Raw genomic sequence first — 26,738 nt, 5'->3', positions numbered from 1 at the left:
ATGTTCTATAATCCAATATGGCGGATACAATATGGCGAAGCCTGTCCTCTGAGCCCCTTTCCTGTACTACCATTAATCATTAAATAAAACAGTAAAAATATTTTAATATTATGGATTTCGTACTCTCTCTTATCGAGACTTAAAACAACCAAAGAAAAGACACCGATGACAAACAAGTAGCGGGAAAAAATTCTTCGTTTGCTAGTGGAGTGCTATCTAGTCACTCAGATTTCACTGAGCGAGTTTCTAGTGAACTGATAGTAACTGGCGCAATGTGACTGAGGCTTCAATTTTGTGTGCGATTAAAAGACATTAAGCGGTGAGTAAAGGTGGCACTACAGAGCACTCTTAAGTGTAAATTGAGTTCAGTGTAGGCAGTTTTGAGGTTATTCAGTTGAAATATTGTGAAGAATAACTGTGTGAAAAAGTACAATTTTGCTTGAGTTCAAAGGACTTCTAATTAATCATTACAATGGGCTAAATATCTTTTAAGGTAGCCTCCAGTGAAGACTGATTTTTCTCTCTTTAGTGTTCTGTAAAACAGTATTTCAGACGTGGGCGCGGAAGACAACATACTGGAAGACTACCATATGACAGTATTCCGCCTGGCCTCTTCGAAAAAGGAGGGAAAGTACTATAACGGAAATATGCCATACGTATAAAGGACGAAATGGAATTCTGCCATATTTTCGTATGCACTGAATGGAAAAAGTACAGCGGCACTGCCCTCGAAGTAGTGTATAGAATACTCGGTAGGTAGCACTGTCAACCATGTAGCTGTTTCTCAGGTTAACTTTAAAGCTTACAGTCAGCGCTTCAGACGGTGATAGTTGTAATTACAAATAACGACCAGATCGCGGACGAGAAGAAAGAAATGTTTCCAAAAAATAGTTTATAGGGAGCAGAACTGTATTCTTATTACGAATATTTAAAAAAAAAAATACATATGGTAGTTTTCCATGCACGAAGGAGAATGCTGCCAAAATGAATGAGGAATGAGGTAAACGGCCTTACTCGTAAAATCGTAATTTTCATTTTTTGCACACTGGAATACTTGAAGTAAATGTAGATCATTATTTATTGAGTGCAAATCCAACGCAAATATTCCAAGGTATTCTTATGTACCTAATGTTTTCATTTTTAGGGTGACAGAACACAAAAACTCAGATATTAAGATTTTTAATGTGCATATTTAATTATTTAAAGTCTACATAATGTGTTTTTAAGATGCTGAAATGCGATGGAAATATTTTTGTGTAGTGTAGTTTGTTGGCACAGGTGCTCTAGGGGTGACATAGGTTCGTACATGGAATGTTGGTGGGCTTTGCACAGGCTTGCAGTCTTTCAAAAATAAACTCTGCTGAATTTAAGTTTTTTTTTTTCTATTAGGAAATAAAAAATGTTACTATGCGTAGCATATTATTCTGCTTCTTTAAAACTGTCAGTTCAAATTGATACTCAGTTTTTCGTTCCTTACAACACTTATAAACGAATTAATTATGAGACATTCATAAAAAAAATAGGTACCATATAAGCACATAGAATAACCACAATACATACACTGATACATATCAATAACTTTACGACAAAACACGAAACAAATAAATAAATATTGATAAAGTTCATATTCACTAATTGGGTATACTTAATTGGTTACTTTGGTTTTCAAAAATATCTTAAAAAGAAACTAAAATGGAATATACAAAATAAATATGTAGATTATAAAAGTTTTAAATAACGTTTTGCTTAAGTATTTTACCAATGAATGTTTCTATATTATTCAAAAAGAGTTATAGTTTTTTACAAATTGTATCGTTACCAATGGTTTTAAAAGTGTCACTAATTCTATAATTGCAAGTTGACAGTCTTAATCCAAACATCCATCCATAATATCAATGATAGTGTTGGAGATGTCGAATTAAAATATACATCTCATACTGTCATCGCCGGAATTTTAGGTAATGATAGTAGATACACTTATCGAGGACCGGTGACAATACACTAATTAAATAAGTTTATCTCATTATCCTGATTAGGATCGATAGAATTAAATAATTTCCTGACCCAGCCTCTGTGTGAGAGCAAGTGAGACAACCGTGCAGTCGACGCATGCGTACCGTATACCTACCTACTTTCCAGCTCGAGCACTCCGGGTATTAGTATTATTACAATATAACTATATCAATTGGTATGTTGGCCGAGCGGTGACGTAAACACACGGAATCACTGGTCGTGGGGTCTAATCCTGTCCATGGCAGAAAAATATTTTTTTTCTTTTCAACAAATTTTGGGATTGGTGCCGTAAATCCAACTGTAATTCATCTGGGACCTTCTATTCAAAGATTCAAACAAAAAAGTGAAAAATAAATATTGTTAAAAAAAACTAATAAACACGCTTTTAAAGCACATCGAACTGAAAAGTGAAAAATAATGTTTAAAATAAGCTTAAAACAATACTGAATGAAAAATACTAGTATTATTGTGAAAAAAAGCGTGGGGCGCTTGGTGCCATATTTATCGTACATCGAGCGCCCGATGGTAGAGCAGCCGACATGTCATCGGAAAGCTCTGGGTTCGAATCCCAGTACGGGCTATCCGAATATTTCTCACATATTGTATACACTCTCATTGAGCAGGTCCTTTCCTCATCCTTTCTCAATCCTTATCCTTCCCAAAATTACTGTTACGTAAATGTGGAACGCTTCACGTAATAATTAATCCGTAACTGCCATCCTTTCCTGCTTCACAGCATTAATTTCGTACAGTACGTAAGACTGGTCGATATCACTTGTTCGTCAATAACCTTATACCATTAAGTCTCACTGTATATATTGGTAACGTTAAAATCTTTGAATGGCTTCTAAAATCGAGATTTGACAATCAATACAGCTGTACACATTAATAATTTGGAAAACAATTACAGATACTTATAGTTATCACGGAATTAATAGTAGATTAGAACAAATAACAGTTTAAATTTTTTTTAAAAAACACGCTTTTATAAATAAACTAAACTAAAAAGTAGAAAATAAATAATAGTTTAAAAAACTAAAAAAACACGCTTTTATAGAAAATCCAAATAAAAAAATAGAAAATAAATTTTAATAAATTTGAATTAAAAATAGTGTAAAATAAAAAAATGTATTTTATTAAAAAAAAGCGTGGGGTGCTTTTTAAGATATCAAAATCATCTTTAATAATACCCACATTATGTTTCTGATGGGCTGTTGGGGTTCACTTTTCGTGGTCTGACTTCACTACGACCTTACTTCTTATTGGCTGTGGTGTTGTTTTTGTCAACTCGGGGTTGTTACAAGGTGTTGTGATTCCAGCATTATGTTTTTAGCATGTGCTGTGAAAACCATAAGTATTTTAACATATAGATGTACAGAAAAACAATTGCCATTAAGAATAGATCAAAACAATCACAAATGTGAATACGGTATAGTGAGAGCGATTCATGTTTGCTGTATAAGTTTTATTAAGTAGTTGTGACATTATTTTAACTGCGTCAGTGACAACGAAATCATTTCAGAATATTATTTTATGAAAGCCTTGAATTCAATTTTATATTTGTTTACCAGGAAAATAGCCTATTTCCGAAATTATTTTTCTTCTTATTCGGAAATACTTGCTTGTCCGTAATCATATTAATAGCGAGGTCAATGCAGACGAAAAAACACAACGCTACAATAGAGCGACAATATGAAAGGAATAAGACATGACCTACAGTAAGGAACCATCCCACCAATTTTCTATAAAAAATCGGTGAGGCTGTATCGAGAGTCACGGCCGTTGGTTTCACGTGAAACTTCTATGTCAGCGAGTCGCTTTTAGTGTAATAGTTAAAATAAAAATAATAAAAACGAGACAGTGTCGATGTACTAAAATTTTTAATTCAAAACAGTCACTAAACGGTAGCTTATTATTCATTTCAATTAATATTCGACGAAAATGTTTAAAATTATCCTGTGATATGATAAATGAGATACCGAATGTACAATCTGTATTGCCCAGTGTTGTCGGTTCTCTATACACAAACACACGAATTACCGCGCTATCACGTCTGAGTCGTGAGCTACACTGAACAGAATTTTCTTTCTAACCTAAATTAAAACTAAGTGTAGGCCTTACCTATTTGGGAGGTCTAGGAAGGGAAGATTCCTAAATGCGTCTCAGGTCGAAGTCTATATAGTTAGGAAATTGTTAAATAAAGATGATACAGACCTTTTCGTCTGTTCTGTTACCCATATGTTTCGCTGTGATTTTTAAGACGCTTCACGTCAAAACAATTATGACAATGGCCAGCCGGGATTTGAACCAGTGTTCTCCGGGATACTTTTCTAGTGTCTTACGACTCGGTCCATAAACTTCGATGATGTATCTTTTCTCGTCTTCAGATTGCCTTGCAGTGATGCCTCATGCTACAGGCGTAAGTGTACGATAATTGAATAACATTACAAATACATATTTTCAGACTATAGTACTCCGTGTAGGCTATCATCACATGTCTTGAAAAATTATGGACATCTAATATTATAAGTACAACTATCAAATATTACGGTCTCCTAAATTTTAATTCACGTCTTTTGAGTATATCCTGTACTAGTGCGTGTTACTACATGTAATTTTGTTCACACATTTACCATGGGTGTAGACAGTATTTGTGGAAGGGGAGGGCAGAAGCAAGTCGCTCCTCCGGAAACTCTTTTACAAAGATAATGCTTGAAAATACATTTTTAGGCTATTTTACAATCTCTTAAGTGCTTTTCAAACTCCTGCTAATGTAAATTTTGTGAAATACATTTTTTTTTGTCTAAACAAATCTAGCAACCCTAACCCCCCCCCCCCCCCCCCCTTTATTTTTACGTTCTTGACACTTACTGTTACAAAACAGGTTCCTCTTTTGAGTAAGCTTCTCTGCACTAATACCTGCCTTGTTAATAGAAGCGTAAACAAATACACACGTAAAACAAATAAAAATACAAATATGTTTAAAGAAAGACAGTATCTAAGTGAGTTTCAAAAACAGTGTAGTACATTGAATAAAATTTCAACCGACAAACAACACTTTAAAAAATAGTTAAATTAATTCAGGATGTATTTTCGACATACACTATTACTCTTTAAACTGTATGTCATGACATGAGAAACCTCAGTCTGTTTGTGCCGTAAGAAGGGAATAGATCTCTCTCCCGAAACGTTGCAACTGTTTTCTTGGGAAAAACATACTGTGTTATTCTGTGCTACCATCGTTGTAGTTTTTACAAATATCTGTTTTGTCGCACAACTGTTGCTTGCGGTGTTCGTTAGTGCTGTCGTCGCTGTTTTGTAACATCGCTGGGTTCACCTGTGCGTTTCTGTAAATCCGTTTTTTAATTTTTATTTGTTAAGTTTCATCGTTGGGTTATTCTGTTTGCCATTGTGCACCGTAAATTTTCTTTGTAAATGGAACAGAAATATTCATAAAATTTAGATTTGTGTTGCCCCAGTACCTCCAATATTTGAAAGTTATTTGTAAACCCTTGTTTGAATAGCTTTCCAGTATTAACTGCGCATATATTAAGCACGGTAAAACAAAAGAAAGCAGAATTGTTGAATATTTTATCTATTATCTTTTCCATGGATTAAAAAGAATGTACACATCAATTGAAGTATAAAATTATTAACCAATATTTATAGGAAATACTCAGTTATACCTCGATAAACCGTATTTCAGATGTGCAAAAATAACCAAAGTTATGTGGTGTATAAAGTTATAATAACTATATTTTAGTATTGCAAACTATTTCTTGTCAACTGTTTTCCAATAGAATCTTTTTTAAAAGTACTGGAAAATCAATTCTGTGAGTTGTCCAAAGTATTTTTCGTTTTTATTTATTGTTCTTGTCGTTGTTAGGCCACTGTTCCCGTCTGTGCTGAAATAATTTTTTTACCAATTCTTTCTACGTTGATGTTCCCTGAATTTCGCTTGTTTTCTGTATGTTTGCACATTTATCTTTCTTGTCTGTTATTGAGGTTTCTTATGACATACATTATAATCAGCAATGGTGTATGTCCTAGTATATATAGGTATAATCAATCTCCCCAATCGAACCATTAATAAAAGAAAAATTAAAGTATTTATTTGGTGTTTGAAACCCATTCGTTTGCAATAAATGTATTTTAAATTAAGATTATATATTATTTCGTAATAATATAAAAATATCAAGTATAGTAGTATGTATGGAGACCTTAATTTCAGAAAGAAATTATTATATCTACTTAAGTTGTTGAACTGAAGGAAATGTTCTAATAATAATAATTTAAAACAACAAAAATATAAGAAAAGTGAAATCTCTTGTTGTAGGATATTTTTTTGTAAAAAATATTTTTTGGACGAAAATAAACATACACAACCATTAAATGAACTTTTTATACTGTAACAGTTAAAACATAATACGTGTTTTATACTATTACACGTAGAAATATTACACATCCAAGATAAAAACATCGATTTCCAATTTTTGTGACAAAATTACAAATAATTAAATAGCGATGTCAATGCGATGTCCACAAATATTAAATAAAACCTTTCTGTAATTGTGTTTAATAATTTCCATTATTTAATTAAGTTTCTTAGGGTATCATTGTATGAAATAAAACATTTATGCTCCTGCTTAACCCTGATGAAAGCTATTACCAAGAATTCTGTACTCAGGAGTACTGTAATTCCAAGAAAATGTAGTTGTTTTCAAATAATGTGAATATTTCTCAATAAGTAAGCAAATCTCACAAAACTAGTGTCATCTAAATTCTTAGTCTTCAGAAACTGATCGATTTAAGGTCAGTATCTAGGAAGTTTAGATTAAATCTGTCCGTTTAAAGTGGGTCAAAATCGAGTGCAAAGGAGTCGGTTACAAACATACAAACAAACATACAGGTGAAGCTAATATAAAGCGTGTAAAAAAGGAGGAAAAAAAAGGGGGGGGGAGGAATATAACCACTGTTCCTATTATTAGCTTTCAAATTATTTCCAACAAACAATAAAATATTGCAAAGTGGAATAAGTAGTGTATGTGATCCTTATTTATGAGCTTTGTACAAGTGTGTGTGTGTGTGTGTTTGTGTGTGTGTGGTTATTTAAATTGTTTGTTATAGTTTAATTTTTTAAATCTTAAGTTTAACGATGAATAGATTTTAATTTCCAATGTATTTGGCATGAGTTTTATTTTCTTTTTTGTTAAATATATTACTGTCCTGTGAGTAAGCTACTATTTAAAAAAAAAATGTATAAATTGTGATATCAGTAACATGAAGTTTAATATGCGTGAATAATGTTTCATTACTTGCTAGTGTTTGGTTTATTTATTTAATTCGTATTGTCTTTTGTAAGCTGCTTATCATGTTCTTGTTTATTGTCTTTCATTTAGGTTAGCTTAATTGTGTCTGTTTGTTTTGTTGTAACTTAACATTTAATTTTACAACATGTATGTGGTTATGTGGTAGACAAGGGCCCCCGCCCACCCGGGCACACACGCGGTGCGCAGAGCTTCAGGAAAAACAACGCGATTACAAAACTACTCGAGATATCCGAGTGGGGTCTCCTTACGAAAATCATTTAAGAGTTCGCCGAGGGCCGAAAAGTACTTTTGAGTTCGGATTAAGTTTTTAAACTGTATTTTTATAAGAGTTAAAAAGGCTAAAACGCGTGTTTTCAAAGTAATTTTAAGGCGTAAAACAACCAGTACAGATTCTTGAAAGCACTTACGGGACTTGCATTACACCTTTATCTTCATTTCTCGGCCATATAATGTTACGGTCACCGCTCAAGTTTCACAGTTATCCTGTGACGACGAGAAGACTGCGCGTCAGTTCAGAGCCTTGCGCTTAGAGGCGATATTGCGCTAGAAGCACCAGCGAGCGTCGCACTTATCATCCCGCCTCGCTGACACAGACACACTCCTGACAAGGCGGACCACTTAACTTCGCCGCATAAATTAAGTCGACACATTTGTCATTTTTTTACAACAAAGGGCGCGAGATGGTATGACTGCAATTCTATTTACTTTAAATTAATGGGTTTGGTGAATGAGCTAAAGAATGAAGTTGGGCTTAAAACGTCACGTCTGCATCGGGGGGACATTAAATACGAACTATGTGTGAAGTGATGTGGGCGAAGCAGCAACGGAATATCGTCACCGACTCTCAGAAAAACGTCCGCCACGTTTCCCCACTAGCGACTACCCCCGCGCTGGGAATCGAACCCGGTTCGCCTCTCGGCGAAGGGCGAGCACCTAACCGGCGATCAGAACAGAACACATAAATAGTTTAATATAAATAATGAATACACTAAATCAATTCAGGATACTTACACAAAACTCACAGACTACCTATTACCAATAGAAGAATGAACAATAAATCAATGTGTAGAATTAACTAATACAACCAACATAAATGAAGAATACCGGCGCACGATGCGCACGAAGGGTGGTAACGGAACGACGGGCAGTCGGGACCGGCTGCGCGCATGCGCCGTGAGGTTGGCTGCGCCGGATCGACAAACGGCCGCCCGGGACGCGCGCGTCCGCCATTTCAGTCCGCGACTCCGTGGCGTGTTGTTGTTAGCGTGTGTTCAGCTCGACGCTCAAGCTGGCAGGAGAGATGGGGCAGAGACTGCAGACCGTGGCTGCTATGGCCTGCATGAAGTCCTTGCTAATGCTCTTCAACTTCGTGTTCTGGGTGAGTTGCCCCCGCCTCGTGGCTGCTTCAAGCGTTCCTTGCAACAACATGTTCTACGTGTACTTCACCCAGTGCCCGGCACCCGTGCCTATTGTTGAACGAAAGAAAAAAAAAACTTTGTATTTGTTCCTTATTGCGTATCCAGTTGCATTTAAAACAAAGAAAGAAATTGGTTGTGTTTGTGATGTAAAGCTGTAGAATTAACCAAAATATACTTGATTTTGAAAATACGTTAAACATTTATGAACATTGTTTCCGTGAGCAATTATTCCGTTAAACTTAATCTAATTGTATTGGAACGTAGTTAGCAGTTAAATGTACTAGTGATGCGAAACTGTACCATTCCCAATTAAAATTTGATTTAAAATTTTTTTTATAAACTGGATACGCATTACAAAAAACTACTGAAAAATAACCCTTTTTTTTATTCCAGTACCGCCTTGCGTGGTCATCTACAGAATCCTGACCTTGTGACCTTTGAAATACGTGTAATGCCAGGCACTGCACATTTGATTGCAAATGCTTGAAACAGCATTCAATTTATTGACCGCGAAGTACAAACTGCAGTACCTAGTTCTTGTTTGAAACTTTCCGCGTGGTATCGTTGAAAGCGATCGTTGTATGTACCATATGCACCAGTCTGTTCCTTTACGTAATGATTTTTGACGTTAAGTACCAGTAACAGCTGTCTCGTGTTTGATTGCAGTGTAAGATGTGAGAATTGAGAGTATTTCTAGTTACACGTTAATAAAATGTTCGCAGACCTCCATTTGACTGTAACGCACTCTTTGCTGTCGTTTTACTCAAAAAAAAAAAAAAACAGCATTTTCAATTGGTTGCAACTACGTTTCCGAAATCAAAATCAAACCCTGCAGAATAAAATTAATATAATTTTTATACATTTAATATTCGTCTACTAAGTTGTCGCACTCTAGGAAATTAAAATTACCTAGTTGCCCATGTAGTTTCGAAACTATACTCGTTTTAAGACGTATGAAGTTACCATTGCAAAAAGTCTCGTAATGTGCAGTTCACGAATGTTTTTTAGTTCCCCTTCTCGAAACATCGCAAGACGACGCGACGAATAGAGAATGGTCCAATGTATGTTTGTACTGGCGATCTTTGTAGCAACCGTCGTAAGTTTGAACACTCGTCCCAGACCTCAAAGTAGCACGTCCTTTTTTAATGTTCATAGAGGTCAACAACAGCTTCACGTTAATAACCACGCTTTTTAATCGACACCAATACTAACTTATTATTCGCACTATAACTGCTGCCCATATGCTTCACATTTACTTTACAAAACGCATATTCTAAGTAGGTACAGATCTTTCTCGAAAAAAAAGTTTGTTGAGGCAATCACAAAACAAACTTACGAAGCCCTGACACGAACTTAAACGTAGAGAATTCTTTAAAATAATGCCGAGCTTGCTAAATAAACTTGAGAAAATTGTGCTTTCAACTACATTTATGGACGCGAATCTCAAGTAGTTAACGCACCCGCCGCTAGAATTCGCTGCCGGAGCAGCCACGGCGGCTACTGATTCATTTGGTGAGCAGACATAATTTTTTAAATTTTTTAATGAAACTGCTCCAATAAAAGAGAAACAGACTTGAAAAAAATTACTAAACCCCGTCTTTAAACCTGATTTTAGACGAGGTATTTTTTTTTTAAGTTACTGCGCATCATGTTAAAATTCATTAAACCGTCACACATTTACGTGCCTTGACTTCCATCGCATTCGCAAATAACTCCCACCACATGCCGTATGCAAAGAGCGAAGATATTGCACAACAAAAAACTGCCAGCTACAGTGGTACCCACGGTACCACTGTAGTCCCTCAAGCTTATATTGCAGTACAGAGAAAATGGCGACCAGTGTTGCCAGTTTGATACTACACGCCTTGTTAACATTGTATTATTTTATATCCTACAATTGCATATCATAATTAATATTTTTTTAAAAATAATCACATTAAAGATTTTCTAAGACCATAAAATTTTGTCTACTGACAGTTTATCAGTTGCGGTCAACAAGAAAAAAAAAATTAAATGCTTAGCACCAATTTGATGTAAGTCTGAGAACTATATAATTTCAAGCTCGTAGCATCCCATGTCTGATTACTGTAAATGCAGGCTGTCCATAAAAGAATGTTCCAGTTTCAATGATAGACTATTTACAACAAAAAAAATTCATCAAATTTTAAGTAAACTAATCTAGTTTATTTTCGACGTGACAACGTCTAATAAATCGATGAACGCCGGCTGCATGCTTGAAAGTGTCCCGTTACGCACCAGATTGTTTGCCCCCCCCCCGGGGGGTTCTTGTTTCCCCGGCCGGCGCTGGCCGCGGCCTCGGAGACTTGTTTCTCGGGACGCACCACAACGCCGAAAACCATAACGCCGAATGCCATATTGACTACAACGCCGACAGCTAGAAAACTGCTGTGTACCGCAACGCCGAAAAATGTCATTGCAGGACTGCCGCAAAGGTTAGGTTAGGTAAGGTAAGGTTAAGTTAGGCTAGGTTAGGTTGTGGTATTTCGGCGTTAAGATACATTTAAGAAACACACACAAATTCATTCAGTTTTTCATTTTGCTCCTGTGCCCCCCTCCCCCCTCCCCGCAGCAACATTTTCAGGCGTTACTGTATTTCGGAGTTGTGGTACAGAGCAGTTTTCTAGCTGTCGGCGTTGCGGTCAATTTGGCATTCGGCTTTATGGTATTTTAGCGTTATTGTACGTTCGGCGTTGTGGTAACGACCCCTTGTTGCTGACCGCACTGACGGGAGAGAGTGTCGGTTAGTTTCGTGTTGCTCCGAGCATTGGGGGGGGGGGGGGGGGGGGGTGGCAGTGTCCGCGCAACTTCAGGCATCGCCGATTGGCGGGGCGTGACCCTGTGACCGTGGTGCCCCCTCGAGCCCAATGTCGTTCACCAGCTTGAACCATGTCCTCGGCCCGTCGCTTCGATCTGGTGCCCATGAGTCTCCTCAACCTCTCGACCCAGCCGTGCGCTCGCCAGCAACATGCCGCGATTGGAAAATGGCGAATCTATTTCCCGGTTCTCGGAACCCATGTTGGGCACTGGTAACTGTGTCAGGCATGTAAAAGATCCATCTTTCTCCTAACCAGGACCACACCCTAACGGGATCAGCTGCCTGGGGGAGTATTGGTGTGTTCATGAGGTGTGAACCTAAATTACGTGGTGCCCTTACTAGCCTGGATAGCTGACAGAGGTAGGATAGGCCTCCACCGGACCACGGGTTCACCGGGTGTTTTGTGGGGTCCCTGTGTGATGTGTGAGATCGGGGAAGGCGCCAGCAGTGCTGATAGTCTCAGGGTTCTGGACACAGCCAACTGCCTGGTCAGCTGAGTGCGGTAAAGGTGCTGAGGCGGTGACTACTGGGTTGGTGGCCCCAGCCGCTGGTCATTGCCGAAGCCCTAAAGCCTCAATTCCACTGAGGCAACATTTTGGGCGACATGCGACATACGACAATGACGCACAGGCTGTTGGCTTTCAACTGAGGCAACACAGTGCGTCATGTGGCATGCGACAGTGACGCATGCCACATGTCACCACCTGTTGGGCCGACAATATTGCCGCATGCCACAAAAATCGGGCTGTCGAACAGTGTCGCCCTCGATCCGGCAGTGTGTTGATCGGTGTGGCAAATTTTGGGCGACAAGATGGACTGGCCCAACGAAAAAACCGTGCAGTTTATAGAAGACTATCGTAATGCCCCTGAAATATGGAAGTAGTATGTAAATGACAGAGCTGGGACAGGGTTCTGGGTGTGGAGACAGTGGAGCCGACCGCCATATTGGATTGTGACGTCACGGCGGTCATTTTGGACTCAAAATTCCTCAAAAATTTCCGTTTTAAGGAAAAATTTCTCGTGTTCTTCCACAAAAATTCGAAAATTAGGATTTCGAAAAACCTCAAAATACTTCTGCTTTAGAAAGAACACAAATTCCTAAACGAGGCTTAAGCATCTATGTCTAAATCATCTCATAAGCTTAATATAAGATTATGACGTCACCGTTGCATTTCCGTTACGGCCGCCATCTTGAAAATCTTTATTTATTATACGATTTTAATGAAAAAAAATTAAAATTTATAAAAAAATAAAATTAATAAAATTTGAATAAAAAATATTTAAAAAACACACATTTACGACATGGAGCTCGGAGTCCTCGGTTCGAACCCGATGAGGTCAAAACTAATGAATAATACATTTGTCACTTTCATCGCATAAGTACAAATTGATATAATATATAAATGGTACTTCATTTAACTAACGCGTATATTTTTGTTTACTTACCTTCACAACATGTTTCAACACCTCTGTAAGAGCCCTGCAGATTTCTGGTACAATTCGTGAGATGCTGGGTTCCGAAACACGAAACAAGTACATCAGAGACGCGTAACTGTCGCCACTTGACTTGCGAGAAATCTCAGTGTTATCATTAATCGCACTTTTGTTAGAATTGCTTCACGGAAGTTGGTGTCGCAAAATTTCGAAGTCTTCCTGACTCATCCTCACAAAATTTCTGAAGAGTGCGTTGTCGTCAGCACACAATTTGTCATAAAATTCGTTTTGTCTCTCTTGTGGTCTAATGAATAATTCGCGCCTCCACCACCGGGGCCGTTTCCTCCTGCAAACATTCGCGAACACGATACAAGCTGCAGCCGCAATAGTCTGTAAAGACATCCTTGTTGACCGGAATCTGCCAGGAAACTGTCGATTCGGTGGAATTGCGTTTGTGACATGCTACACGTTTAGACAAGGAGCGCATGCGACACACGGCAACACATGTAGCATGCGGCACCGTACCTTCCCGCAGACAAGCCGCACGCTGTACACGGCGACAGCTGTCGTCAGCCGCATGCTACATGTTGCCAAAATGTTGCCTCAGTGGAATTGGGGCTTAAGGGGCCCGCCTCGTCAGGGGTGTGTGTGTGTTAGTGAGGCGGGATGATAAGTGCGGCGCTCGATGGTATTTCTAGCGCGGTATCGCCTCTAAGCGCAAGGCTCTAAATTGACGCGTAGTCTTCTCGTCGTCACAGGATAACTGTGAAATTTGAGTGGTGACCGCAACATTATATGGCCGATAAATGAAGATAAAGGTGTAATGTAAGCCCCGTAAGTGCTTTTAATAATCTGTACTGGTTGTTTTACACCTAAAAATTACTCTGAAAACATTCGTTTTAGCCATTTTAACTCTTCTAGAAATACAGTTTAAAAACATGATACAAAATTAAAAGTACTTTTCGGCCCTCAGAGAACTCTTAAATGCTTTTCGTAAACATACCCCACTCGGATATCTTGAGTAGTTTTGAAATCGCGTTGTTTTTCCTGAAGCTCTGCGCACCGTCTGTGTGACCAGGTAGGCGGAGCCCTTAACACCCTCCCGATCAAACAGGGAGCGATCCCTCACAGTTCTGTTTATTTAAAAAGCTCTGGAATGTTAAAATCAAGAGAACTGGAAGATACTCCCACCTTACCATGACAAACGGTGCAAAACTGCAGTGGGGTATGTCCGAAAAACTGCATTAAATCTATGATTCCCCGTTGCATGCATCGTTTAAAAACGTAAAGTGCTGCGACCTCGCATGTTGTGGTCGCGTGCTGGTGGCGAGAGGGAGAGAGAGAAAGAGAGAGAAAGTTGGCGGAAGGAAGTTGGGGCAACTGCAAGCACGGAGATAGCGTGTGCGAGTGTTTCACGTCGGCGAGAAACAATGCCGCCGTCCCTTTCGTACAATCGCTTCATTGCTGCTGTGGATGTGGCGGAGGTCACCCCTTTCAGTCTCTCCGTCCACTGGAGTGGGCAATGTGTCTCAATGATACACGGCGTTAATGTGTGAGTTAAGGGGCCCGCCTACCCGGGCACACACACGGTGTGCAGAGCTTCAGGAAAAACAACGCGATTTCAAAACTACTCAAGATATCCGAGTGGGGCCTATTTACGAATAACATTTAAGAGTTCGCTGAGGGCCGAAAAGTACTTTTAATTTCGGATTATGTTTTTAAACTGTATTTTTAGAAGCGTTAAAATGGCTAAAACGCGTGTTTTCAGAGTAATTTTTAGGCATAAAACAATCAGTACAGATTCTTGAAAGCACTTAAGGGACTTGCATAACACCTTTATCTTCATTTCTCCGCCATATAATGTTACGGTCACCGCTCAAATTTCACAGTTATCCTGTGACGACGAGACGAATGCGCGCCAGTTCAGAGCCTTGCGCTTAGAGGCTATACCGCGCTGGAAGCACCAGCGAGCGTCGTTCTTATCATCCCGCCTCACTAACACACATACACCCCTGACGAGGTGGGCCCCTTAAGGGGGTGCCTCCCGTTTTAGGTTAATATTTTATATTTACAGTAATTACAGATACACTTACAGACTTGTTCAATTGTTTTAACTTTCACGAAATTTAAAATATATACAGCGCATACCTTTTTGCATAATTAGCTGCCAAAGTTACATTTTTTTTAAAACGTTTTTGGATTGTACAAATTAGGAGAACTTAATTTATTGCAGAATTGAAACTTTTTAGGTTTAACTGTAATGCCGCTGGCTACTTAAAGAAATGGTTTGAATTTCTTTGAGAAAATATTAATTAACTTTACCTAGTTTTTCAAAATTCTCAAATTACGATTTTAACAGCCTAGAAAAATGAAATTAGTTTTTGTGATATAAATGCAAAACATATCATGAAATGTTTATTGCAAAATGGAAAAAAAAAAAGTTTCGATCACTCTGAAAAAAAAAAACTTTCGTGAGACAGGATTCTTAATGTTTCCTTAAAATAAGGATAGTTATGTGGTGAATATCAAGGTGAGTTGTGGAAAGGTTATATTAAATAATAGCTGTATTACCCGGCTTCCCACGATTAGATAAAAATCAAGTGAGCAATGTAAATGAAAGCCAAGTTAAATTATAACTGGCCGTCCTAGGCCTAATTAATCTTAAGTATCCGACACTGTTTTTTTATGATTGCAAAGGTAATTAGAAAGACTGTATTAAGATAACGAGATTTATGTTCACTTGCGAGATACATGTAAGATATATATCACACACACACGTGGCCACCACGTGCTGGTTAGACAGTTATGTCTGTAACGGTTTAATCAGAGTTAAATCTTGATGTCAATTTGGCCGTTATTTAGCGGTTATAGTTTAAAATATTTTTTGTCTTAAACACACTTACTTTTCTTAAAAGAAATCATACATAGTAGTATAGGATAGGGCATCCGGGGACTGGCTTCTGGCTGAGGAGCCGGTGTCCGCCATATTGGATTGTGACGTCACGGCGGCAATCTTGGATGGTTGTGACCTTGACCCTTGACCTTGACCCAGACGGCCATTTTGGATCCGCCATCTCGGATCCGCCATTTTGGATGACGTCATTGTGTTCTCGAAAATTCCGGCATTGTGTTTTCCGCCATTTTGAATTATGACGTCACCGTTGCAATTTTCGTTACGGCCGCCATCTTTAACTTTTTTATTTATTATCCGATTTTAATGAAAAAATTTTTAAAATTTATTAAAAAATCCATTTAATAAAATTTTAATAAATTATTTATAAAAAATATACTTTTACGACACGGAGTTCGGAGTCCTCGGTTCGACCCCGGTGAGGACAAAAAAAAATGGCAACCGATCCTTCCCCCATGGTGACTTTTGGTAGACTGACTACCACCACTTTTTTTCAAAGCATATATATCGTCACATAGTATGACGTCATGTCCGCCATCTTGTCTTCGATGCTGGAAGCCATCATCATCATTGTATCGTCGGCTAGAGTGTGCTGACGCCATGTTAGTTTAATTCTTACCCGCTAGAGTGCAGTAATCATTTATTGCTGTGACACCCGCCATCTTGTCAATTGGCCGCCATCTTGAAATCATGTAATAATGTAGCTAGAAAAGCGGAAAAAAATCCAAAATTCATCAAAAAAATCACTCATTTTTTTACATATTGATTCGATGGTTCCCCGTCTTTGGTTCGATACCCGACCGATGCAATAATGTTTAATTTATGTAAAAAAAATAATAATTTCCATAAACCATGTTCAAAATTCATTAAATAAATTTGTAATCTATATACTGATTGATTAGATCGACTAAGGTCCTTGGTTCGATCCCTTGTCGATACAAAACAACTTTAATATATTAAAAAAGAACCACTAAAGTGTAAGGTCTGAGAAAATAAAAACACCACAAAGTCTTTTAAAAAATACTTTTATTACATACATACTACACTACTACAAGTACAAAAAAAATACACAGACAAATTACTAAAGTTTTTTGGCTAAGATTTATTTCCGCATTTAATCCTGTGCTGTTCAAGACACTGTATAGCTGTGAGTCCTGATTTTCGAGGTCGATTAGCGAAATACTTAAAGCACATCTTACACATATAAATCTTCTGTTGATGTTTTGTAACCTGGGGTCTCACAAGTCTGGAGAAGTTTTTGATGTAGCAGTAGTGTGCAGAACCGCTTTCATTTGTCACAAGCAACAAATCGAAATGATTTTTTCTTTCTTATTTGGTTACCCGAATCGGACACACCTTATTATCCTCATTTAGCGCATACACATTAACTGAGACTTCAGGGTTATTTTTCTCAAAAACTTTTATCTGATTTAACGGTGGCGGATAGCACAGTCCATCGAAGTTGTACTTATTCTCCAAAGCATAATACCTCTTATCAACACGGTTTTGATGACTCCCCTCGACAAATCTTGCCAAAATACTCCATTTAAAACAAAACTGATCCTTCAAGTTTTGGCAATTGACTACTGCTCTTTTGTTGACTATCGCCTCAGGTAAGGCAATAAATGATGATGTCTGATGGTATGGAAGCATACTATCACTTGATTCGTTTCCTATGCACATAATCTTGCGACTGTCCAGACTGTTACAATGCGAAAAAACCTTATCGCATTTGTCGCACTTATATGTCTCTCGAGAGATTGTCGGAGACCTACTGCAGGTTATTGATGCACCACAATATTTGCATTGATGCGATGTACACTCTTCATTAATTGATGACTGGAATGCAGATGATGAAACGTCAGCTGATGGTGGAACAGCACGTATCGTTGTCTCCTCTGCAGCAGGTATCGGGATCTCCACAGCTGTCGACACCTCAGCCATTGAGCTCTCCGCTGTCGTGGTCTCCTCTGCAAATGGTATCGGGATCTCCGTCTCCATCATCGTTGCTACCATCGAGGTCCCCGCTGCTGTCGGTAAACATTCTATTCCGGTCGACATAACTAAATCTCACGACAATTAATGGAGAGAGCACGTCCGTACTGCACCGCGGCCAGAGGTGAACTGCGGGTCCAGTCGTCTGAACCTCGTTTATATACCTGTGGTCTACTGGTATACTACATGAGTCAAAATATTGTCTGTATTAAAATTTTTTTTATTAGGTACCTAAAAATTGTAGAAATAAAAAACACACGCGTTCAAGTTTTACACATTTATTTATAAAAAGTATACAAATACATATTAGGTTAAGGAATCAAGCATTTTCACAAGCAAAGTTTTTAATGCCGCACGAACTGACTCGTCGACTCCGGTTCCAACTGGTTCGCCGGTCATGGTATCAGGAACACAGGTTTCCAGCTGGTCATCTTCTGCAACGTCGACAACTCCGACAAGACATGGTCGGTGACGTCTGTGACCACGTCTACGCCTGGGCTTTGGCTCAGTGCTAATTGGGACAGATTCACTGCCTGAACTGCGACGACGAGACACACACCGTTTGGACGTCTGCGTAGAAGCATCACAGGTCGCAACAGGTTGCAACACGCCCATGTTTGGTGTTGCACGTGAAGACGAGGCGACTACCTCAGCGATGCTAGCAGGAAGGATTGTGTGTGGTCTCATGTGATAGGCGACACAGTTTCCAGGTTCGCAACAATCTACCAGCTGCTGGGTCGGTTCGTAGGACACAGGAAAGTGCGCAAACCGCCAATGCTGAGCGCCTCCATCACAGGTTTCTGTATATGTACGTAGATACCTGGAATCCCAGTAGCTGTACTCGACACTGCTGAAGCTAGGTCTTGCGCTCACGTACACGTTAGCAGGATGAAACGTAAACATCTTCTTGCAGGTCGAACGTCAACTGAAGGCACGTACGTAGGTACGCCATTTATATATGCAGGCTCCTACTAACACTGTGTGTGCCATTTCTGCATTAACTGCGAGTTTGTACAGGCACAGACACGTTCAAACTTGTCACGTGGCTGCATGTCATATATTGCACTAAGCTTGCGCAGGGAAGGACAGCCGTAGTCGGTCTGTATATCTACGATTTCAGCTGCTCCGTCGTCACACAACTTGCTCAGCCATTTCTTCTGTTCAGGTCCGGCAACGTAGATTATTTCGTTTTGCAGTAGTAAATCTTGAAGTGTGTTTTTCACTTGGTGGTACGGAATTTTTCCTTCGTCCCACTCCAGGCCATGGTAGTATTTACATAGCCATTCATTCGACCGTTAACTTTTTTCGTCTAGTAGTTTCCACGGATACGGAGGTCGGAAGCTGCGGGCTCGAGTCTTGTCTCCGGAGACGCTAATTTCCTTGAGCACGAATCCATTTTGACTCTGGAAACCTTGCAGGTTGCAGTACATCTTGTCGCTAGCAATGCTCGGTCGTAACTAAATTATCATCGAAAACGAAACAGTATTTATGTCAGAATTTTCACAAGTTTGTCTCGACAATTGTACGAAGCAAGCCGATCGTGAAGTATCAGACAAAAAGCATAGGTGTTTGGTGGAATATTTCCGCTAGTTGTTATCTCGATCCTACAGTCGATGATGTTTGAATTTATACGATCATCCTGTTTGGAAACGTCAAACACCATTAACGGTGCCTTGTTCTTGAAACTGTCGGGACTCAGTATCGGTGACTGTATCCGCCCGTAGTAAGCTTGCTGAAACTTGGCATACATTTGATATGCTAGAAGAAATCTTCCACTTTCAAAATCCATGTTCATGTCAACGTACGGATAACTTTCGCTGTTTAAAAATATTTTTACATTGCATATTTGACAGTTATCGAATACGGAGCGACTTACTCCTGCATTGAGCTGTCTTCCGGTCTGAAGCCCAACGATGATGTATCTTGGTTTTTCCGTAGCGAAGCTGGACTTTACTATCCAATTGATACGCTGACTATGAGGCAAGCCAGGATAAGTTTCCAGGCTCCAGGATCGGAATGGCACATCGAAGTTCTTGCCATTTTCTATGTTCTTCAACATCTTGACTCGTTCAACGGTGCTCACTTGGATGTGGGGTAGCATCCACTCGATAGACTGTAGTGTTAGCGAGACATCTTGAGGGTTTTCTGCAGCGGTGACAATTGCATTAATGTGCGTGTTGGCTAGAAGCAGTACGAGCTCTTGTTTCGAATTAATGATTATATGCTTGTAGTCCTCAGCGAATCCGAGAAGCATGGAAAGAGGAACACAAACTTCGAACTTCCCTTCGGCATAAACCGGAAGCTTATATTCATCCTCGAGAGCCCAACCGGCCATCTTTGCAGCAGACAGTTCATTTGGCGTGAGCGAAAGGTAATTTTTCATAGCAGATGTTATGCCTACATCTCTCGTCTGGTCTACCTCGACGCCATTGAGTACATAAGTAATGCGCTCAATTAGGTGTAGAATACCATTGCAGGATATTGACGTCGTTGTCGGGTGCGTACCATCCGCTTTTGTAAGCGTGCCTCTTATACGTAAAAATGACTGCGAAGGTAAAGTACAAATATCTTGGTGCTGTACTGCAATGCGTACTTCCGATGGTAGTGCGTACGGTCCGATCAGGAAAGGCTGGTACTCGTGCAATTCCATTTTCGTAATGCTGTCATCAAAAATGACCGGATCTTCCACGTTGAGGATTTCGTCTTCCATATTTATTCGGCACTTGTCCAATACTGAGAAGATACTTTATGTTGTCAGGTGTTAATGCACCGATGTCTGGTAGAGAACTGTTCTTATTCACGACAATACGATTTCTTTTATAATTGTTCGGTGTTACGAACTTTATGCCCATCGCTTCAAGTGCAGACGTAATGTAATTTCTTCGTCTTGAAAATTCACCAATCGTCCTCGCTGGTCAACGATTCGGACGACGACTTCGTGTGCGCACTTCACGACGACTGGAACGTAAATGATACTTTGCGGTACTTCTACCAGTTAATATCCTGGCGGGACCATCGGCGAAAACTCGTGCAGCATGTTGCTTAGTCTTCCGTTGAGGTACGTTCCACTTGCCAAATTACAGTTTATTCTTATGACATTCACAGGCAAAATGTTTACTGCGCGCGTAGATTCGTACGTTCTTCCCGTATCATAAACCTTTGATTCGAATCCGAGCATCGTACCTATGGTACCAGGTTTCGTAAAGTTGACATTTTCACTGCATGTTAGAATGCTTTTTTGAGTGTTTGGATTTCCACGCAGTTGAAAGTCTACATCCTGTGGTGACATATCCCTGATGTAATTTGCAATGTCGTCAATTTCGTAAGAGCCAACAGGTAACCGTATTTCATGAGCGGTCCCATCGCTTTTCAGGAAGCAGATCTTGCAGTTTTCCTCGTCAATGTTCGGTATGGCATTATACGTTTGAAAATCTACGAGTCCGATACACCATTCTCCGTCTAAATCCAGAGGCGGGAAATGAACCGCCCGCAGCTCAGATGCGTGACCTGTCAAGGTAAGTGTTATCGACATGACTAATAAATTATCATCACTGCACAACCTTTAAGTAGCAATTTTTATTTGTCAGCTATTTTTGTTTGTTAAAAAGCGAAGACACAAGTGTCCGCAGTTTGTTTGATTAGGCCTCTGTTCCGTTTCGTAATTGTAAAACAACGTAGTGGACCGGCCCAGGTACTGTCGCAGTTCTGGCGGAGGGCGTAAATTACCAAAACTATCGTAGTACTCGGCCATTTTTCCAGACTTTATGTACGCCACCCAGTGCGTGCCGCGACCCGCCGACGTGTCTAAATTAATTATGGCACGTTCATGCGTTTTTGGCTTGCTGGGCAAAGTGTCTCGCATAAACACGCCGCGGAAATTTGGTATTTTAAGTTTGCGTGCGTACTTTATTAAATATATATTGGTGAGCGGTCGTTTCGGCAAAGAACTTAGGATTTTCTCTTTACTCGTTTCTTTTTCATGCCTCGACCTGTCTTGTGAGGTTGCAAGTACAGTCCTGCGCCGTTTTTTTTTTTACCGATGGCAATGGCTTCCATGCTGGCATTGTGTCGCTGTGCTTCTTTTAACTGCTTGCGCTCATTCTTCGAAGTGTTGACTGCCCGCACTATACCACTCGTTGCACCGATGAGGCCGCCGAGAGCACCCAATGCAGGCAAAAGCAAAGGAAGAAATCCTCCTATAATCTTCTTGTCGAGAGTCTGTAATTTTTGCTTGGCTTTTTGCACGCCTGCACCAGTCTTGCGTTTGGTCTTGCGTGAGTTAGTCTTTGACTTGATGGAGCTGGCTCGTTGAGCACCCAGTCCTAATTTCGTCTTTGCCTTCATGATTTTAGATACGCTCCCGGCCGCGATTTTCACTCCTAGTCCCGCGTTCGACGATTTACTTATATCTTCGGCTTCCTGTGCCAATATCTGATCTGCTCTGTACCTAGATTCCAGATCCTTGCTTAATGAATATGCGATATCGTGCTGCTTGCACTTTTCGTCCAGAGAATTAATTCCCACGTCACCGCGAGCTAACCTTTTCGCTAGTTTAGTCCCGGGGCCGCAGAATCTGTAGCCGGGAATGTGTAGCTCGAATGGTAGGTTGTTTATCAGTGAGTTTACGAGTCCCGCACCGATGTGTTTTTTGTTCTTACCTCTTCGAGTCATTACGCACAACTGACCAGAAAGTATAAATACGCTTCTTTTATACAATTACTTTAGTACAATGCAGGTCGTCAAGCAAGACGTGTGTTTGCCCGTGCGCATTACGCAAGACGATGTATTTAGTGCGCGTGAATCACGACATGGCTTACTGTTGCCTTCTGCCGTACGATGCATAATGGCGGGTCCGTCAAACTGTGGCAAGACGTGTGTTTTACTGAGTTTACTGGAGGAGCCAAACGGTCTTCGGTTCGAGAACGTTTACTTGTATTCCAAGTCGTTGCAACAGCCAAAGTACCGGCGCTTGGCCACCGTTCTACGCTCGGTGGATGGTCTGGAGTATTTTCCGTTTAGCGATAATACCGATGTGGTGTCTACCGACGAAGCAAAGTCTAATTCCGTGTTTGTTTTCGACGATGTAATGTGCGAGAAACAAGGCATAATACAAGAGTACTTTTCCATGGGCAGACACGCCAAGGTAGACTGTGTATACCTGTGTCAGACGTACAGTCGTATTCCAAAACATCTCCTACGAGACAATGCGAATGTCATAGTTTTGTTTCGCATGGACGAACTTAATTTACGCCACGCTTATGACGATCACGTAAACACCGACATGTCGTTTCAGGAATTTAAAGACATGTGTTCCTTGTGTTGGAAAGACGAACACGGATTCCTAGTCATAGTCAAAGACTGGCCTCTATATAAGGGCAGGTACAGACGAGGTTTCGATCAGTTTATTGCCAAACATGAGTCATAGCATTTCAAAATTCGGTCGTAGCAGTCGAGACTTACATACTGCTCTCAAGTCTCATGACGGCGATATCCGCAAATACATTTCGCTACTGGCTCAAAAAGTAGACAGTGTGAAAAAGGAATTACTAGAGTATCTCGTTGCCATCGATCAGCGTGTGGAAGCCTCGGATTCTGGCATTCGCGACATGATCGAAGTATCGAACGCACAAAGACGGGACGATCTGAGGCCTTTTAAAGTAGTCTGAAAGCATCACTATCTCACTTGTCGACAAATTCAGATTCAGCCAAACACAAGAAAGAAGTTTCTGCGAACGAATAAAAAAGTATAAAAGGAGGTCTTGCAATAAGTTTTCAGCCAGTACAATGTCGGACCTGGCCAGTGACCTTCATCGAGCTATACAGTCTGTTCGTGAAAAATATCTACTTGCTAGACGAACCAGACTTGCACGTGAGATGGCAAATGAGGAGATATTTAAACCAATCACTAGTCGTCTCGACGAACTTAAAAGAAGAACCGGCCATCATTGTGAAGACAGAAGTTGAAGATGAAATGCCAACTGTAAAGAAGAGAAAGTATGAACCAGATCGAGAAGAAGAGGACTTAACAAGTACAGAGTCCATGCTCAAGAAAAAAATACCGAAAAAGGGACATCAAGTTAATGCAATGGTCCGACCATACCTGATATCGTTTACGAGTCGGAATAATGACACGACCTACGGAGTGTACAGAAAACATAATAAATGGTTCCTCGGTGCTAAAGAAATAGACTTTCTACCAGGAAATATCGTGCGCGTAGCAGAGTTCAAAACGCGCGGGACTCCGGGTCTGTACGAATTGCTGTTTCGCAGGGAACCTAAAGGATATTCTCACGACTTACAAGAGTACAAAAAACTGCTAGAGCTAACCAACACACATTTTCGCGATAACGATCCAGATAGTGGTGTATATAAAGACGTAGATCATGAAAAAATCGACATTCTCGCTAATCTCTTCAGTGAACTAACAATACATGGCGAAGGTTTAAAAAAGCTAGAAAGTGGTCAGATATTTGACTATGTATATTGGGACGACCCTAATGAATTAGTTGATCGCCTTAGAATTCTACATGCTTCGCTTAGCGTAGGAAACTATTCGCACATCAACGAAATAGTCTCCATACTTGAAGAACTGAGGGAAGCCGGCTACATACAATGAGTCGAACCGGAATCGCTCGCGAACTTCATGCTCCTGCTAGACGGAAATACCTTCGTCGCAAAGTCATAGTTCGTGGAATTGACGATTTATTCCAGGCGGACCTTGTTGAGATGATACCGTATTCCCGATTGAATAAAGGTTTCAAGTACATGTTGACAGTCATCAATGTTTATAGCAAGTTCGCTTGGGCTAGACCTGTCAAATCAGACTGCAACTGACGTAGCCAAGGCCATGAACAATATTTTGCGTGATGGACGTGTACCATCGCACCTGCAAACGGACCTCGGGAAAGAATTCTACAATGCAACCTTCAAGGCTTTGATGAAGAAGTATGGCATCAAACACTACTCTACATTTAGTAACGTCAAAGCCTCCGTTGTCGAAAGGTTTAACAGAACTTTGCGTTCCAAGATGTGGCTGCAGTTTACGGCTAACGGAAATTACAAGTGGCTTGACATCTTGCCGAAACTAATAAGCGAGTATAATTCCACGGTGCATTCTACCATGAAAATGAAGCCAAAGGACGTAACGGACAATCGCTTGCTTCAAACAGTGTTTTCCAACACGAAGAAGAAAGATCCACGAAAGCGTAAAGCTAACGTCGGTGACATTGTGCGAATCTCCAAGCAGAAAGGTATCTTCGAGAAAGGTTTCACTGCAAACTGGAGTCCCGAACTTTTCCGTGTGACACATGTTCGTGAATCAGAGCCTAGGACCTACTACCTCGAAGATTTAGACCACAAACCTATCCATGGAGGCTTCTATGCCGAAGAGATTCAGCCTACGTTGTATCCCGATACGTACTTGGTGGAGAAGATTATAAAACGAAGAAATGGACGGTCCTACGTCAAGTGGTGGGGCTTTCCACCTCGCTTTAATTCGTGGGTGGCTGATGCGGAAATCGAGGAATCCAAAAAACTTTATTAATTTGTCTGTGTATTTTTTTTGTACTTGTAGTAGTGTAGTATGTATGTAATAAAAGTATTTTTTAAAAGACTTTGCGGTGTTTTTATTTTCTCAAACCTTACACTTTAGTGGTTCTTTTTTAATATATTAAAGTTGTTTTGTATCGACAAGGGATCGAACCAAGGACCTTAGTCGATCTAATCAATCAGTATATAGATTACAAATTTATTTAATGAATTTTGAACATGGTTTATGGAAATTATTATTTTTTTTACATAAATTAAACATTATTGCATCGGTCGGGTATCGAACCAAAGACGGGGAACCATCGAATCAATATGTAAAAAAATGAGTGATTTTTTTGATGAATTTTGGATTTTTTTCCGCTTTTCTAGCTACATTATTACATGATTTCAAGATGGCGGCCAATTGACAAGATGGCGGGTGTCACAGCAATAAATGATTACTGCACTCTAGCGGGTAAGAATTAAACTAACATGGCGTCAGCACACTCTAGCCGACGATACAATGATGATGATGGCTTCCAGCATCGAAGACAAGATGGCGGACATGACGTCATACTAGGTGACGATATATATGCTTTGAAAAAAAGTGGTGGTAGTCAGTCTGCCAAAAGTCACCATGGGGGAAGGATCGGTTGCCATTTTTATTTTTTTTTGTCCTCACCGGGGTCGAACCGAGGACTCCGAACTCCGTGTCGTAAAAGTATATTTTTTATAAATAATTTATTAAAATTTTATTAAATGGATTTTTTAATATATTTTAAAAAAATTTTCATTAAAATCGGATAATAAATAAAAAAAGTTAAAGATGGCGGCCGTAACGAAAATCGCAATGGTGACGTCATAATTCAAAATGGCGGAAAACACAATGCCGGAATTTTCGAGAACACAATGACGTCATCCAAAATGGGTGATCCGAGATGGCGGATCCAAAATGGCCGTCGGGGTCAAGGTCAAGGTCACAACCATCCAAGATGGCCGCCGTGACGTCACAATACAATATGGCGGACACCGGCTCCTCAGGCTCCTCAGCCAGAAGCCAGTCCCCGGATGCCCTATCCTATACTACTATACATAACCTTTATTTGAAATGTGACTTTATAACAGTGGAATATTTTGAAATCAGTCAATTCGTTTTCAAACATACTTATTACAAAGAAACACTTGCTCGCTCCTTTAAGCATGAGTTTCTGACAGGAGTATGAATGTCTTTAATCTCGGACTGAGGGTACGACACCACTACACAGTTAGTCGAT

At 39.9% G+C, this 26,738-nt stretch overlaps 1 protein-coding gene across 1 annotated transcript in view; it reads left to right on the top strand.

Annotated features, from left to right (window-relative positions):
- The first annotated feature begins 8,562 nt into the window (after window positions 1–8,562).
- Window positions 8,563–26,738, top strand: part of LOC134540981 (tetraspanin-7-like) — a 56,335-nt gene continuing 38,159 nt past the window's right edge. The window contains exon 1 of the mRNA XM_063384088.1: window positions 8,563–8,721. Within this exon, the coding sequence (XP_063240158.1) occupies window positions 8,644–8,721 (78 nt within the window). The 5' untranslated portion in view covers window positions 8,563–8,643. The remainder of the gene's footprint in view (window positions 8,722–26,738) is intronic.

This window comes from Bacillus rossius, chromosome 17 (genome assembly GCF_032445375.1).
Source record: "Bacillus rossius redtenbacheri isolate Brsri chromosome 17, Brsri_v3, whole genome shotgun sequence".
NCBI classification, from domain to species: domain Eukaryota; kingdom Metazoa; phylum Arthropoda; class Insecta; order Phasmatodea; family Bacillidae; genus Bacillus; species Bacillus rossius.
The sequence above is the reverse complement of the archived record's forward strand: the minus strand, read 5'-3'. Positions and strand labels throughout refer to the sequence as shown.